Below are 15379 nucleotides of genomic sequence, written 5' to 3' on the forward strand. Positions count from 1 at the left end.
GATGAGCCCCTTGCATATGAAGCAAGACAGGGTGTCTTCACTTTGACTTTGACTGTTCTAGCTATGAGGTCTCCGCCATTGATTTGTCCCTCTCTATTGAGAGAGGATTTGTATTCCTCCTCTCTGTCACTTCCCACACCTCTGAAGTTTGGTCAGTAATTCTCTTCTTCACCACTTGCAGAGGCGTGGTTCTGCTCTATCTCTTGGGATTTATCGATACTAAGATCAAACAATCATTCAACCGTAGACCAAGCTGTAGAAAGGTTTTGAACTCTTTATTCGTAGAGCTTTATTTTCACCCACGACTCCAACCCCTCAATAAAAATACAGACCTTGCGTGTCTTGGACATATCACGAATATCTAACATAAGTCTAGAAAACTGCTTAACGTAGTCTCTGATACTGCTCGCATGACTCAACTCTCTTAACTTTCTTCTTACAATTATCTCGACATTCTCCGGAAAGAACTTAAAAAAAAAAAAAAAAAAAAAAAAACTTTAAACTTTTTTAAAAAATTCAAAAAAATACCTTTGTTTACATAAAATACTCATAAAATTTTTAAAATAACAATAAAAAGTTTGGAGATAATCCATTTGGGTCTACTTTTATTATAATGGTGGAGAGTGTTATACTTTTAAAATTTGATTGTACTAATGGAAAAAGTATTTTTGAATTAAGTTTTAGAGACGTTTAGAGATTTTTTAAAACCTTATATTTAATAATAACGACAATGTTTTACCTAGTCATGTAGCATTGATTTGATGGAAAACCATCGAACTCCTACGAAGAAAAGCTGGTTACGTTTTTAGTATACTTTTTAGTTTTGTACCAAGGCTATAAAATAAACAAGAACATAAGATTGTTAGAAGTATGCATTATTTAAACACTAAAACAAGTAATACAATCACGGATTGAAGAAGAAAATAAAGTGAAAAAGATTCCAAAAGCTTTCCAAATTGAGAAAGTGGGCAATGTGTGGTTTAAAAAGTAGCCACAAATTATGAACTCTCCCAAACTAAACATCATGTTCGTTTAAAGTCTATAACGTTAGGCTAGATGCCTTGTTTTCGAGGCTCTTTTTCGAGAAAATATCACTATTATTGTCTTGTTTTGAATGCCCTTTGATTTATTATTTTATTTATCAGACCTCCTCGTATAAATAGTTTAATATCAATATAATAATTTTTTTTTTATTCTAGAAAACGCGGGAGCGTCGGAATTCTCGCACCCGCAACCCACGTTCTCTCCCCGACGCTAAGGGTACACTAAATGAAATCACACTTAGTCGGCCCTCACAGCACACACCTGCAACAGAGGAATCATGAGTAACAAAGAGAGATCGAACGATCGTCGTAGTTTTTTTGACGAACGCAAACCGGTGAAGAGAAATCGAACCTCACCTCTCTTTTTAAGACACCCAAAGAACCACGAATAATTTTCAAACATTCCCCACGCACAATTACTTGTCATAAGCTCACATGCAAGAAAAGGAAAGGTGAAATATAGAAAGAAAACGACGGAATACGAATGGTTTACCCCGTCGGACATAAACGCTGGTGAGACGAAAACTCCCTTCCTTCAGATGTATAAAGGTAGTGCAACACCATGGAAGAGAGGACTAACGAGCCATAGAACACCTTGATGCACACGAGCGATTACCACCAAAATGGTGTCGTAGCTTTGCCGACCAAGCGGATGAACATATTTCTGGTACAACTCTCTATGCTCAGGTTTCAAGATACGTTAGGGAACTTAAACGTTATGGTGTGGTATATGTGTGACATAAATGATATGATATGATTGATATGCAAAATGACGAACTAGCATGAAATACAACCCCGATTTATGAAGGAAAGATATGAGAAATGATATGATGATATGTACGAAACGCTAGCGGAGTTGTATTAAATGATAATGAAAATGGAATAATGTTGGGACCTCATGCATTGAGGGATACCTCTTTATCCTTCACGATAGTACGGACGCGTACGTTACGAGACAAAAAATTGTATGTAGGCATTTAACCCCAATCCGAGTAGACATGGCTGACTATAAGAGATTTTTTGAAAATCTAACTGGAGTCTATGGGCAACATCGTCCCTTCAAACCAGTCCCAGTCTAGGATTCAAATGAGTAGTTTTCTTGAGAACCACAAAAGCTAAAGAGATTAGGAACAAGGGTAGTCCAAGGAAGTTTTTATCGAGTTTGTTTTTTATAAATTTGGGGGAAACTCCAGATTCTTCATCCACGATCCATAAAACTTCAATCAAAGGACACCATTAGCTACATGGCAAGAAGAGGGGAAGGTTTCGTGAAGAAATTATGAGTTGAAGAGACGTGTATCGTTCTGCTTAATAAGAGATGATTATGTGTGAAAATGGGTAAGAGATCCAAGAAATTTAAACTCAAAATTAGCAGCCCATACATGAATTCATCATTTCAAAACTATTTCTTAAGCTTAAGGGGAAAAGGATAAAAAGATTTCAGGGAGGAATCAAGATCTAAAAATGTCCAATGTCCCAACCAATAAGAAATTTTTATATTTTTCTGTGACAAATAATGTATTTTTTTTATGAACTTTGGAGGCTTATAACTTTGGCTATAGTCCAGAAAAAGGTAAATTTTTAATTCTTAGTTCTTTCTTGCAACATGATCCTTAAGTTTCATAAAGGGATCGAGGGAGGGGAGAAACACTCTATATGAAGCTGAGAAGGGCGAGTTTCAGAGGTATTGAGTCTGATAGTCGCGTCTTCTTCCCCTGTTTTAAAATGGTATGGGTGATAATTTTGGTAAATTTCTAAACCCTTTGGTTGCAACTAGAATTTTATAGAAGTGCTCAACTCTAAAGAGTTTTGCCATTAGCATGCCTTCGGACACTTAATGACTCTGATTTAGGCCAACCAAGTAAGTGGACACTTAGACCAACCAAAGACATGTAATGACTTCGATTTAGGCCAACCAAGTAAGTGGTCTTACTATTGGCACGCCTTCAACTTGGTTGGAAGACTTGAGTGATGCATGAAATGAATGAGAAGTATGGCCCAATTATGTGTCATTTTGTAATGTTATGATATATTATTCTATATGTGATGTTGCCATGGTTATATGATGATATGAGTACTATGTGTGCATGTACTTCTGGTATGTTATGTCATGTATGTAAATATACCATGTTCATATAATGTCTATGAGGCATCTTGGAGCTATGTATGATAATGTTGAAAGTGATGTCATGTATACGTATACATGTCTCATAGGAGAATTATGCTACAAAAAGAATGGGACTACTTTGTGTATCATAACCATGTACAATGTTTTTGAACTATGGAATCTCATGCATGTTACCTGTCGCAAGCCTAAGATACTTCCCCAATATATTTTGTATAGACACATACACCAAAATACGATGTGCTCTCCTTTCCATCTATTGGTTTCTGGTAGTATGAGCATGCGCTAGTTGGAAAGTATGCAAGCTCGCATAGTAGGTTCAACATGTGCATGAACTATGAGTAGAGAAATACTACACATTCATCCCTATCCCTAAAAGAAAGTAGAGTCTAAGAAACAGGTACAGAAAGATAAGTTCCACTCTAAACCATAATTGCATGTGATTGCATTTCCCAACCTCAAGAGTGAGATTACTTAAGATTTCACTAATTAAATTTGATCCACGTCACTCTATCGATTACTCTCGGGGTTTATACTCTCCCTCGAGTGCAAACCTGGCATTGAGAGCAGTATTGGTTCAATAAGAGCTACCTACTCAACTATTCTTTCTGTAATCAACTACCACTCAATCTCAAAACAAAACAAAACAAAACAAAAAACTAACCGATCAAACCAACTGCTCAGTCAATTTGGTGGCATTGATTGAATCAATTGAATGACATTTCATCTGATTCATTGTTAATGTATTCGATCCATTAGACCAAATTTCAATCTGCCATATGCCGTGTTTTAAAATAACCTTCCTAGCACGATTATTTGACATTGATGTAAGGGTAGAGATAGCCTAATAATCACAATTTATTAGGACATGCCAAAAAATACCCATCTGGCTCCAGTAAAAAGTTATGATTTTGTCCAATAACACGAAATGGATGTTGTTTTGAAGTCTCACTTGAATACAGACAACATAAACTAGCTCTCTATACCCAGAACATGTAGCTACTAAAGACTTGGAAAAACAATCCAACTTTCACATGATCAATCATTCGTGAAGTGTTCCTAGCAGATCTTCATCACGGTATAGATAGAACCTGTAATATTAGATAACCCAATTATTCATCAAGAACTAAATATAGAAAAGAAACAAGGGAAAAAGTTTAGTGAGCGAAATTGAAATAGTGAACAAGTAGAAAGAGAAGAGGCTAAGATGAAGAAAACTCTGACCGTAACCAACCATATGACATATGTCTAATGCAAGAATAAGAATGATATTCGCATGAACTAGCAACTTCATTTTGTTACAAGAAAACAACGAAGCAGGCAAGTATAACAACCACAAGCCAGATTCAGAACAACCCAAACCATAAACACAATAGAGAGAGAAATGGAGTTTTAGGTACGACCCAATAGAAAACTCTAACGAAATAAATTCTAAATATATGTCGAGTGTTTATTCAATTTAATCCCAATTGTAAAAAAGTTTCAAAAACTAGTCTTTCAGGTACTAATAATTATCAATTATAAACTTCTTGTAAATGAATATAAAATGTGACTGACGGTATTGACATGATACTCAGTGAGTTGGCAAAGACTCGAGTAGGAATTAAGTCAGTCAGAAGAGAAAAGGCCTTTCCAACTTTTTAGACTTTTGGAGAAGGAATTAAGACTCCTATAAGAAGGCTTAGTTTCTCTCATAAATTTCTGTCAGCCCCGTAAGTATTATGTCATGTAAGCTTATTTAACAACATATCACATCCACTATCAAATTGAAAAATGTTAAAATGTTGAAGGATTCAAGAGAAACTCTCTTTAAACCAAAAATTAGGACTAAAAGTCTAAAATTCTGACCTAAATAAGATCACACAGCAATCATGTCAACCTTTTAAAGGGCCCAAAATAATTTTATTCTACATCCCCAAGTAATATTAGTTGCTGAGCTTGCCTCTTCCTTCTCAATATCAGCAGCATCGTGTTTTTGTTCGACTTAAAATTAGAATTTAGAACAAAGAAGAATGCATTATTATGTGTTTTACTCTGTCCATACCACAGTTCATTGACACAATGTTTAGAGTTCCTACAATAAGGCAATTCCTATACCTGACTAGCCTGTCTGAAAACAATTGTCCAACCCAAATGCTGATGAGAACCATCAAAAACTAATTTTCATGACCGAGCACCACCGACCTTAGTAATGTTAGAAACTGCCAATTATGCAGTACCAATAAATAGACAGGAGGCGTCACCACCATTACCAAAGACATTTCTTTTTAACAAATCAACGACAAACATGAATTGACCAAAGCATGGTAAAGTGATGAATATAAACTCATAACATTACAACTCCCTAACCCCTGTTCAAAAAATTCAAAAACATAATATTGAAATATTCAACTTTAAGTTCAGCAGCATGCAAGTTCAAGCACAACATAAGTTAAAATAAAAACTTAAGATAGCGATAATAGTAACTATTAAATCATAAGAAAGAATGGCTCAACTACCACTTGAGGGCATTTAAAGTTTCTGGGTTAAATTTAGGACCAAATTCTAGAGCAAACAACAAACCGGAAATTCTCATAAATGAAAAAAGCAATATAATAGAACGAGTATACATACTGCTTTTCTCCAAGCTTGACTTCAGTTCCTCCATATTCTGGTAGAAGGACGGTTTCACCTTCCTTTACAACAACAGGGATAATGTTTCCATCTCTGTCACGAGTCCCAGGACCAACAGAGATAACTTTTCCAGAGTTGAGCTAGATGAAGAACAAAAATCAGTTCAGACAGAAATCAATAAGTGAGCCACAAATTTTATGTTGCATAGCTGAACAACATAACAACTTTGCACATGCTGGTTTATATACAGAAGTTTTTCCAACTTTGTCCTTCAATACAAGGACTGTAAGATTTGATTAAATCAACATAAGCTAAAATCCACGCAATGATTGCCATTAACAAAATGACCATATGATTTTGTATCTCAAAAAGCTTGATGGAAGGACGTATCCTAAACTCTTCAGCAAAGCTCATCCAACAACAACAAAACTGAAATAGATTTCAGTGTTAAGCATTTCGGTCTTCACGGATATTCACGATTTGAAAAGAAGAGAAAGGATATTATAAATCATATCATTGGACAGACTAACATTGAAATCCGGAGGAAATGAAAATTGTATATTCAACACTTGCACGACTTCTTTAAATAGGCAATAACAATGTCTAATATCGAAATTAGTTAGATAAACACCAAATGAGATCACAAATCGAACTATAAGGGAACTTAGAACGAGAACAAACAAAAAAGTAACAGCAAATAGAACTAAACGAAAAATTATTATAAAAACACCCATCAACGAAAATGACTCTAGACAGAATCCGTTGTCGGAAATTACCAGAGGCTCGGTAAAAAAACAACGAAATCAAAAGCAAAATTTCAAGCGCAATACGATTCTCCCACAGAAAACGACCCAGGAAACAAAAATTTCAGAGGAATTGAAATTGGGGAAAGATGTAAGGAAGATTCACCTTGCTGGACTTCTCAGGAAGCAAAATGCCGGAATTGGTTTTGGCAGGGGGAACAATCTTCTCGATCAGAACGCGATTCAGCAATGGAACTAATCGCTTCGCCATCTGAGGCAATCGGAGAAACTGAAACTCAGCCTAAACCCTAAGGACCAACGTGGAAGAGGATTCTGCAAATTGCGCAAAGTTTCTGCTATGGGCTAGGGTTTAAGGAGGGGTTTGGAAGCCTTCAGTGCTAAATTACGTAAATAGACATTAGCCTATCCTTATTTTTATATTCGTCGAGGGTATTTTCGTCAATTAGCCGATCTCCCGTATGTTCTAGAAGGTACTCAATCTTCTTCTTCAAGTTATTTTTTTAAGTCACAAATTCTTCTAATTTACAAATTGTAAAATAAATTAAAATAAAATAATCATTGAATTTAGGTTAATTTCTAAAAATATAAAATTATTAAAATATAAAACTTAATTCAAACAAATGTTTTAGTTTACATCATATCATGACACTTTTTTAATACCACTATTAAAAATTGAAAAAAAATTTAGACAGATTCACGAGCAACTTGAATAATAATTTAAGTTACAATCCACGAGAAGGTATCAAATCAATCCCTAGCTCTTCTTTGTAACACTATCTTGATCGTCCGTTTATTTTTCTCAATTTAACCTTCTTTCGGACCGATTTTCATGAAAAACTTTACGGTTATAGAAACTATACACTCTAAGAACTTTATCAAAGTAAATTTGAAATAAATTGGATATCGAAAGCTTGAGAACAAAGGTCCCGAATGTCGATGACGAGGTTAGTAGCCATCTTGGACTTTTCTTAAGAAATACTCGTAGGAATCACTTGGGTTTCTGTATGAACCTTAACATAAGTATGTAGTAAGGGAATATCAAAGAAAACATCAAGAACCATGAGTTAAGACCCTGAACAATCAATTTGCTCAAGATTTAAGTAATATTAAAATGACCCACTAAATGAACTCTAATGCCCTTGACATTTTAATGATAAGCATATTATGACATTTTAAGATTATATATAAAATTTGGTTGTCATTAGGCAAGGTTAAGTAGTAAACCAAGTAACGGTGTAAAATGACCATAATGCCCCCTAAGGTAACTTATCTTCGGTTCATGATCTAAATGACCTCTAAATGCTATAAAACTTTGTAAGCCTTATTTTATGATGATTGATAACTTGGTAAAGTTTCAAAGTTATTGGAACAGCTAAACCAAGAATTATGGGATAAAATGACCAAAACGCCCGTAGGACTATATTTCAAGGTCTATACATCCTCTAAATGACTTAGTACTTTTTATAAGGCCTGTTCCTACGAACATAGAGGTATATTCAAAATTTTAAGTTGATCTTGTTGGATGAAAGTACCACATCGGCTAATTTAGGAATTGATTATGAAATGATCATAAGTTTATAATCAAGAAATACTATCTTCATTAGTACGAGACCTTTTGGTGGAAGCCAAGAGCAAAGCTATGAAAACTTAGGTTCAAAGTGGACAATACTTAAAAGGGTTATCCGGTTCATGACTAGTATCTTGGAGAACAAAAAATGTCCTTAGTTTAGATCATGATAAGACTCACACGTCAAGAACAGAACCGTTACAAAATGAAAGAATGGCTGATGTGCATGTCCTTTTTTTTCTTTTTTCTTTTTCGATCGAGCACCTGGGTTCAATGCCCAAAGAAGGCGCACAACTCTTTTTGCAACATTTCCTAATTTCTTTCGATTTTCATATCTTTTCCGACATACCTCAATCCCTTCATTAAAGTTGACAGAGATGAACGAGTGTCAATCTAAAATCCAATAAAATTAATTTCATTCAAGATAATGTAGACGTTTTTTGAATTCGTATCAGTGTCGGACATCAAATGAAAAATGATCTTCCAAGCGTTTTCTCTCTTAGCTAAGCAAAATCATACCTTCAGTTCTCCCTCGATTCTTTATCGATTTAGGTGATTCAAAAGCCGAGATCAATAGATAATAGAGTTAAGAGCAACTTCCATCAAGGATGCTTGGCCAAAAACATCTCAAACTCATCAAATCTCAAGGGTAAAATTGACTTTTACAATTTTATCCAAGAAACTATGCATCTCTCTCTTCTTTACTTTTATTTCTTCTTTCCATTCTTTGTTCCCTCTAATATTCCAAAACAAAATGATAACTCATCAATTACCTAATTGGATTATATATGAAAAAGGACCAAAATATCCCTCGTGATTTGACCAAAATAAGTCAAACTTCAAAATTAAAAGAAAAAGTAAAAAAAACATATCTTTCAATCAAGTGTTACAATAAATTAGTTCCTATTATTAATTAGCTTATCATTAACTTTTCTTTAAAAAAAAAAAAAAAAAAAAAAAAAANAAAATAAAATAAAGGTTGGTAACTTTTTGCCTTGGTTTATTTATTTATTTATTTTGCTTTTCCCCTTTTGCCCCTCTTTTCATCACCGTCCACGAAAGTATTTAGAGTCCTTTTGAATCATTCGCCTATTGAAAAAAATAAAATTTTCTCTCTTTAAGGGTTAAAAGCCGTTAAGAATGAGAAACTCTAATACCATGTTAAGAATGATATAAGAGCTTCTCATTCTTAACATGGTATCAGAGTAGGAGAAGAGGAAGAACATCAGAAAAGTGATAGAGATCAAAACAGAGGACGATGAATGAATTGGGTTCACCATCTACAAGTCATCTTAATTTCACTTATGTTTCTCGTTCTTAATATGGTATTAGAGCTTCTCATTCTTAACATAGTATCCGACCATCATTCTTAACATGATATCAGAGCTTCTCATTCTTAACATGGTATCAGACCATCATTCTTAACATGATATCAGAGCTTCTCATTCTTAACATGGTATCAGACCATCATTCTTAACATGATATCAGAGCTTCTCATTCTTAACATGGTATCAGACCATCATTCTTAACATGATATCAGAGCTTCTCATTCTTAACATGGTATCAGACCATCATTCTTAACATGATATCAGAGCTTCTCATTCTTAACATGGTATCAGACCATCATTCTTAACATGATATCAGAGCTTCTCATTCTTAACATGGTATCAGACCATCATTCTTAACATGATATCAGAGCTTCTCATTCTTAACATGGTATCAGAGCATCATTCTTAACATGATATCAGAGCTTCTCATTCTTAACATGGTATCAGAGCATCATTCTTAACATGATATCAGAGCTTCTCATTCTTAACATGGTATCATAGCGTTCGAAAAGGAAAAAGGGCGCTGAAATCGGAAAGGAAGGAAGTTTCCAAGGCCACCAAATAAGCCATTTTGTTTTTGAAAACAAAGAGAAAAGGCACCAAATCCTATGCAATTTGGACACACTCTTCATCGATTCTTGAGTTCTTGAGAGAGAGAGAGAGAAAGATGCAAACTTTGAAGTGAAAATAGAAAACCCATTAACCCATTAACCCAAAGGCAGCGACTTGCAAAAAAAAAGAGAGAGAAAAACATGAGATTGAAGAACATTACAGAGCTTCTTACCTTGTTTTTTCTTCTTCTTCTTTTTCTTTTTCTACTTCCCTTCAATTTTCAAACAGAGATACCTACCTCCACCGTCGCCGCCGCCGCCACCGCCGCCACCGCCATCGTCCGCCCCAAACGCCACCACTCTCCGAAATCCCATGACGGTGGCGCCGCCGTGTTTGAAGCTCAGAAGAGACGAGTCTACACTGGCCCAAATCCACTTCACAACAGATAAGTAATTTATCTTCTTTTTTCTTCATATATTATTATTATTACTATTATTATTATTATTATTACTATTATTATTATTATTATTAGTATGTTGAAGCTATAATTTTCCAGATATATGTAAATGAGATGTAATTAACATCATTGAAATCAATGAATATTTTGGTTTTGATTAATAACATATGTTAATTCTTCTCTAATTAGGGTTTTTTCTTGTCCCATAAACTTTCCTCAAAATTTTAATTCTTTGTTTTTTTTTTTTTTTTNTCCCTCGTTGAAATCTTAGTTAGGTACAAATTCGTGTTCTAAATCTGAATCGTGAAATGAAAATGTTCGAGGCAGCTCGTCTGATTCTACATATATCTCATTTTACTATAAATTTGATTAGAGAATGCTTAGACTTGATTTTATCCCTCTTTTTCTTCTCGGTCTAATATTTATTTACGAAAATCTTCGTTTTCGTGTCTAAATATGTAACTTTATATATATATATATATATATATATATATATATATATATATATATATATATATATNATTATTATTATTATTTTGAAATAAATGTAAGAGTAGTTATACCCTATGTTGTTTAATTTCTTTGTATAATGATTCCAAAGGGACCTACTTTCTTGTATCTTATAATTTTCCCCTCATCCACCATGTCATGTCCACCTCTATGACAACAAAAAAACAAAAAAATAAAGGTTAATTATATTACATTTTTCACACTAATTTACACTTTGTGTTAAACTTTCAATTATAATCGAATCATATGAGCCAATCATAATTATTTTCGGCTATAACTTTGATTTTCTTCGATAGTAGTGTTCATGTAATTTGATAATTCGACCAATTATAAAAATTGGGTTCGATTAGATTTTTTCCAGATTATGAATGGGTCGAATATTTGGAAAATCAAAATTTTAGTTCAGTTTGTGGGTTGACGTTTTTTTGGTCGAGACTTGAAAATAAAGTTATAATCTAACTCAACCCTATCCTACCCAACTTTTAAAAAATTAAGAATACCTTCGGCTTAACCGATTTTTTAGTTAGTAATAAAACATATAGGGTGGATAAGTAACCATTTTAAAAGACTTAAAAAAAAAGTCAATAATCCAACCCAACTAGGCCCTCGTGTGGCCATATGGGCACCACTTGAGGGTCACAACCTACTCTTTTCATAGTTAGGTTGTGACATTCTCCCCCACTTAAACTATCCATCGTCCTCAATGACTTGCTTGGGGGCACAACCATTATTAGGTTGTGATATTCTCCCTCACTTAAACTAGTTATCGTCTTCAATAACTTATTTCGGGGCACAACCACACTTTGGATTGTGACACTGATGTTCAACATTAATAGCGAGAACTGTTTGATAATATATTTTATCCGCTAAACAAGTTTTTTTTTTTTTTTTTTTTTTTTTTTTTTTTTTNGCCATACATGATACTTTTTTATTCTAAAAGTGAGACAATTTTGACTTAAAAACAAAGCATTCTTTTTTAAAGGAATATTTATTTATTTATATTTTATTGTGTTAAAGCAATATTTAAAAAAAATAAAAATAAAATAGAAAGTAGAATAATTTGAAGGGTATTTTTGTAATGATGAAACAAAAATAATGATGGGAATTTGGAAAGTTGGAGAAAAAGAGTGAGAAAAAGAGTGTGTTAAAGCATTCTTTTGCTATTTGACCATTTCTTGACTTTTTTGTCCCTTTTCTTCCCTACCTCTCTATGCTTTCTTCTTCATGTGTGAGTATCCAATTCTATCCATCACTTAATTCTATGTCTTGATTTATGTCTACTATATGTGTTCTATCTCTCATACGTTCGCCTCTCCGAGATAAGAACGTGTCATCCCGTCTTATCAAAAATATTTTAGAACTCTTTTAAAAAATTTAAAAGTATAGTTACGGTTGGTATCACGTTTCAAAAATATTAATGAACTTTACAAAATAACATTACAACGTTGATAGGTAATCTATGAGGTGTTGATACAAAATAACATTACAAAATAACATTTCGACTGATCCAAATTGTCGTAGTAGCTTCGACCTAGGTCAATCAAGTAAGTGACTTTACTATCGGTTTGGCTGGAAGAATTGTTTTATGTATATGACATGTGTACAGTGGGCTTTCACGTGTCATATGTGTGATATGCCTTAATATGTGATGTGATGTTATGTGTGTGTCGCTATATGATATGTCAAATGATATTATGATATAAATGAAATGTCATGTTATGTTACGATAAACCATGTAATGTATGAGATGTCATGATGTACTATGTTATTTTAGGTCATGATATGCAATGACATGCTATGAGATGTTTTGAAATAAGAAAAGTTAGGATGCATAACTCCTATGACATGATTTGAAAGCTATTATGAACGAAATGAATTATGAGAGTTCATGTACACATATTACCGAGTGTGATATGTGATGAAAGAATGAAGGTTGTCTTGCATGATTTATTACGTCATGATAAAAAATATGGGAACCTCATGCATAATTGTATGTTCACGTGCATCGTGATACTTCTCATTTACCATGATGCTACGACGGTTGTTTTTCCCTCAGGGTATTCGAAAATAGCCCAACGAAGCTAACGGACTAGCAGAACTAGAGGGAATGCGAGCCTGACTGGTTGGTTCATGCTCGCATGTTTTGGTCGTGGGTAGAGAAGTACTACACACCCAATTTGTCAAGACTAGAAAGTCGTCTAAGAGAAGACAGATTTAAATGATAGGTTCCGTCATTCTGTATGTGTTTGTATTCCTCGACCCAATAGTAGGATCACTTACCGAGTATTTCTACCGGTTTTAAGATTATTTCAACGAAAAGTAGTGGAGAAGGTTAATTTTTAGAAACTGAAAAGTAAGCTAAAATGGTTATAAAAGTGTTTTCCATTCTCCATTAAAAGTGGTATCTAACAAAGGCAAGTTAGATCCAAATTCCATAACCAAAACGACAAGAAGACATAAGATAATGCCAAAGTTTTGAAAATGGTGTAAAAAGATACCAAATAAGGACAACATCGACAAAGAAATAACATCCGAACCTCATTCAAGTGCTAAGTAAGAAGAGAATGTGACTCTCGTAAATTAAAATTAGATATTAAAAGATTATGAGATTATAAATTAGGCTAACACTCCATTGAAATATAACATTAAAGAGAGAGAAACAAGGACGTTTACCGGGACCATTTTTTTTTTGTCTTTTCTAGGAACTTAGACAAAAAAATCAATTAATTTACTGATCCAAATGACGTCAAAAAGTTTCATCATTAGCTTTACGAGCATGTAGTAATAAATGTTATCGTTTTGAGTGTGTGTCTTCATTTTCAATAGATATAAATCCAAAGGATAACTTTAATATTTTTACCGTTTCACTCGTTGTATTGTAGTTGAGTATATTTTGTGAAGACTAAATAAGACTGACATAACTATTCAAATTAATAATTTTTTTAATTAACGTTTTATTTATGTTACGTCTAATGAACTAATCATCGTGAGTTGATTAATAACTAATGATGACATCACCTGCAACTCGAGATAAATATCAATATTAACATTTTATTTTTTATTTAAAAAAAAAAACATTTTCATGCATATTATTTATTTTTTTCTCCTCTCAAATTTCCTTTTCACATAATTGCTTGGCAAATAGGGTTGCAGGTGATGTTGGCCACACCATAGTACTCTCTTGTTCTTGTTAGGTGCCCTAGAAGTTAGAACACCTACCTAATATTTAAATAAATTGAGAACAGCCAATAATAATAATAATAAATCACATTCATTTTTATTTTTGTATGTGGTACTTAAATTTGCAAATTAAAAATATTTTAGACACGAGATTTCTTTTTCAAAAAAATTAATTTGTGAAATAAAACTTTCATTTGTATTAATTTCTTTGTATGAATAGAGGAAAACGTACGTGATGATGTTCACTATTCGGTTTAACCTTTATTTCATGTGTTACAAGCTGATTCGATTGAGGAATGACCGTTTGAAACTTCGGAAGTGAATATTTGCATGTTTGAAGCAGTGGATAAAGTTGCTATAACTAGCACTCGATTGATAATTTGTTAGAAAACTTTATTTATTATTTTAATTTCATAATTTCTTGTAGGGACCAAAATCGGAGAAATTATTTGCCAAAGTGATTATAACTTGTATCTTTGTGGAGATTGGAAGGTAGTCCGACTAGACACTAACTTCTTGAGTGGGCATCTAAAGAGTTATATTTGTTTTGTGGAGAGACTATAAATATCCACAAATTACTAGACATATTTTTTATGAATGAAATTTAGTGAGACTTTTACCTTTATAAATTTGAGCATCATTCTTGTCATTTCTAAGTTTCATGTAATTTTTGTGGTAGATGCTATCCGAGCCATTCAATCAAGTCTTAATCAAGTTCGATTTTGGAGTGACTCAATTTAAAAAAAACTTTCAAATCTTGCTTATAGATATTTGATCTTAAGAGGTAATCTCATTCTAGTTATCTTTTGGTTTATCGGAATTTTGTATGTAAAGGTGTTAATTTCCTTGATTCGAGACCTCAACAAAATCTTGGATGGTTGGGTTGAGAATTAGGGTTGAAATTTGGATATCATCAAATTAGAATGCAGGTAAGAGATGAATCGAAAATAACTTTCAAAACTAAGTTTGAATTGTATAAATGACTTGTTATGCCTTGTGGGTTAACTAATGCTCGAGTACATTTATGTTTTGAATGGTATGAATATTTGATCCTCCCGTGAGTAACCGTTAGATTCAACTTTTATTATGTATAAATAATTTTATTTAGAAACATAATAAAAGAAAAAAAAACTCCACATTTGTTACTCTTCCAAAATTACAAGTCTCATACTTTGATTTGTTCATCATTTTGATTTAGCTGCTACATCATCACGTCGGGTATGTTGTCTCGACTGTAATT

The 15379-nt window shown here is 33.2% G+C and overlaps 1 protein-coding gene across 1 annotated transcript; it reads right to left on the reverse strand.

The window, feature by feature from the left end:
* Window positions 1–4008: 4008 nt before the first annotated feature.
* LOC111781094 (10 kDa chaperonin, mitochondrial-like) lies at window positions 4009–6889 on the reverse strand. The gene is made up of 3 exons (XM_023661523.1): window positions 6691–6889; window positions 5782–5921; window positions 4009–4259 (listed from the first exon to the last, which is right to left on the reverse strand). The coding sequence occupies exons 1-3, from the start codon at window positions 6793–6795 to the stop codon at window positions 4211–4213; spliced, it is 294 nt and encodes a 97-aa protein (XP_023517291.1). The 5' UTR covers window positions 6796–6889; the 3' UTR covers window positions 4009–4210.
* Between the last annotated feature and the right edge of the window lie 8490 nt (window positions 6890–15379).

This window comes from Cucurbita pepo, chromosome LG19 (genome assembly GCF_002806865.2).
Source record: "Cucurbita pepo subsp. pepo cultivar mu-cu-16 chromosome LG19, ASM280686v2, whole genome shotgun sequence".
NCBI lineage: Eukaryota > Viridiplantae > Streptophyta > Magnoliopsida > Cucurbitales > Cucurbitaceae > Cucurbita > Cucurbita pepo.

Bases quoted from the DNA above. Each gene is read 5' to 3' on its own strand.
- LOC111781094 (XM_023661523.1), bottom strand. From the start codon at position 6,795: ATGGCGAAGCGATTAGTTCCATTGCTGAATCGCGTTCTGATCGAGAAG. The intron at 5,922-6,690 runs GTGAATCTTCCT...TTCTTCATCTAG, and splicing joins TTCCTGAGAAGTCCAGCAAG to CTCAACTCTGGAAAAGTTAT. The intron at 4,260-5,781 runs GTATGTATACTC...CTAATATTACAG, and splicing joins GTCAAGCTTGGAGAAAAGCA to GTTCTATCTATACCGTGATG.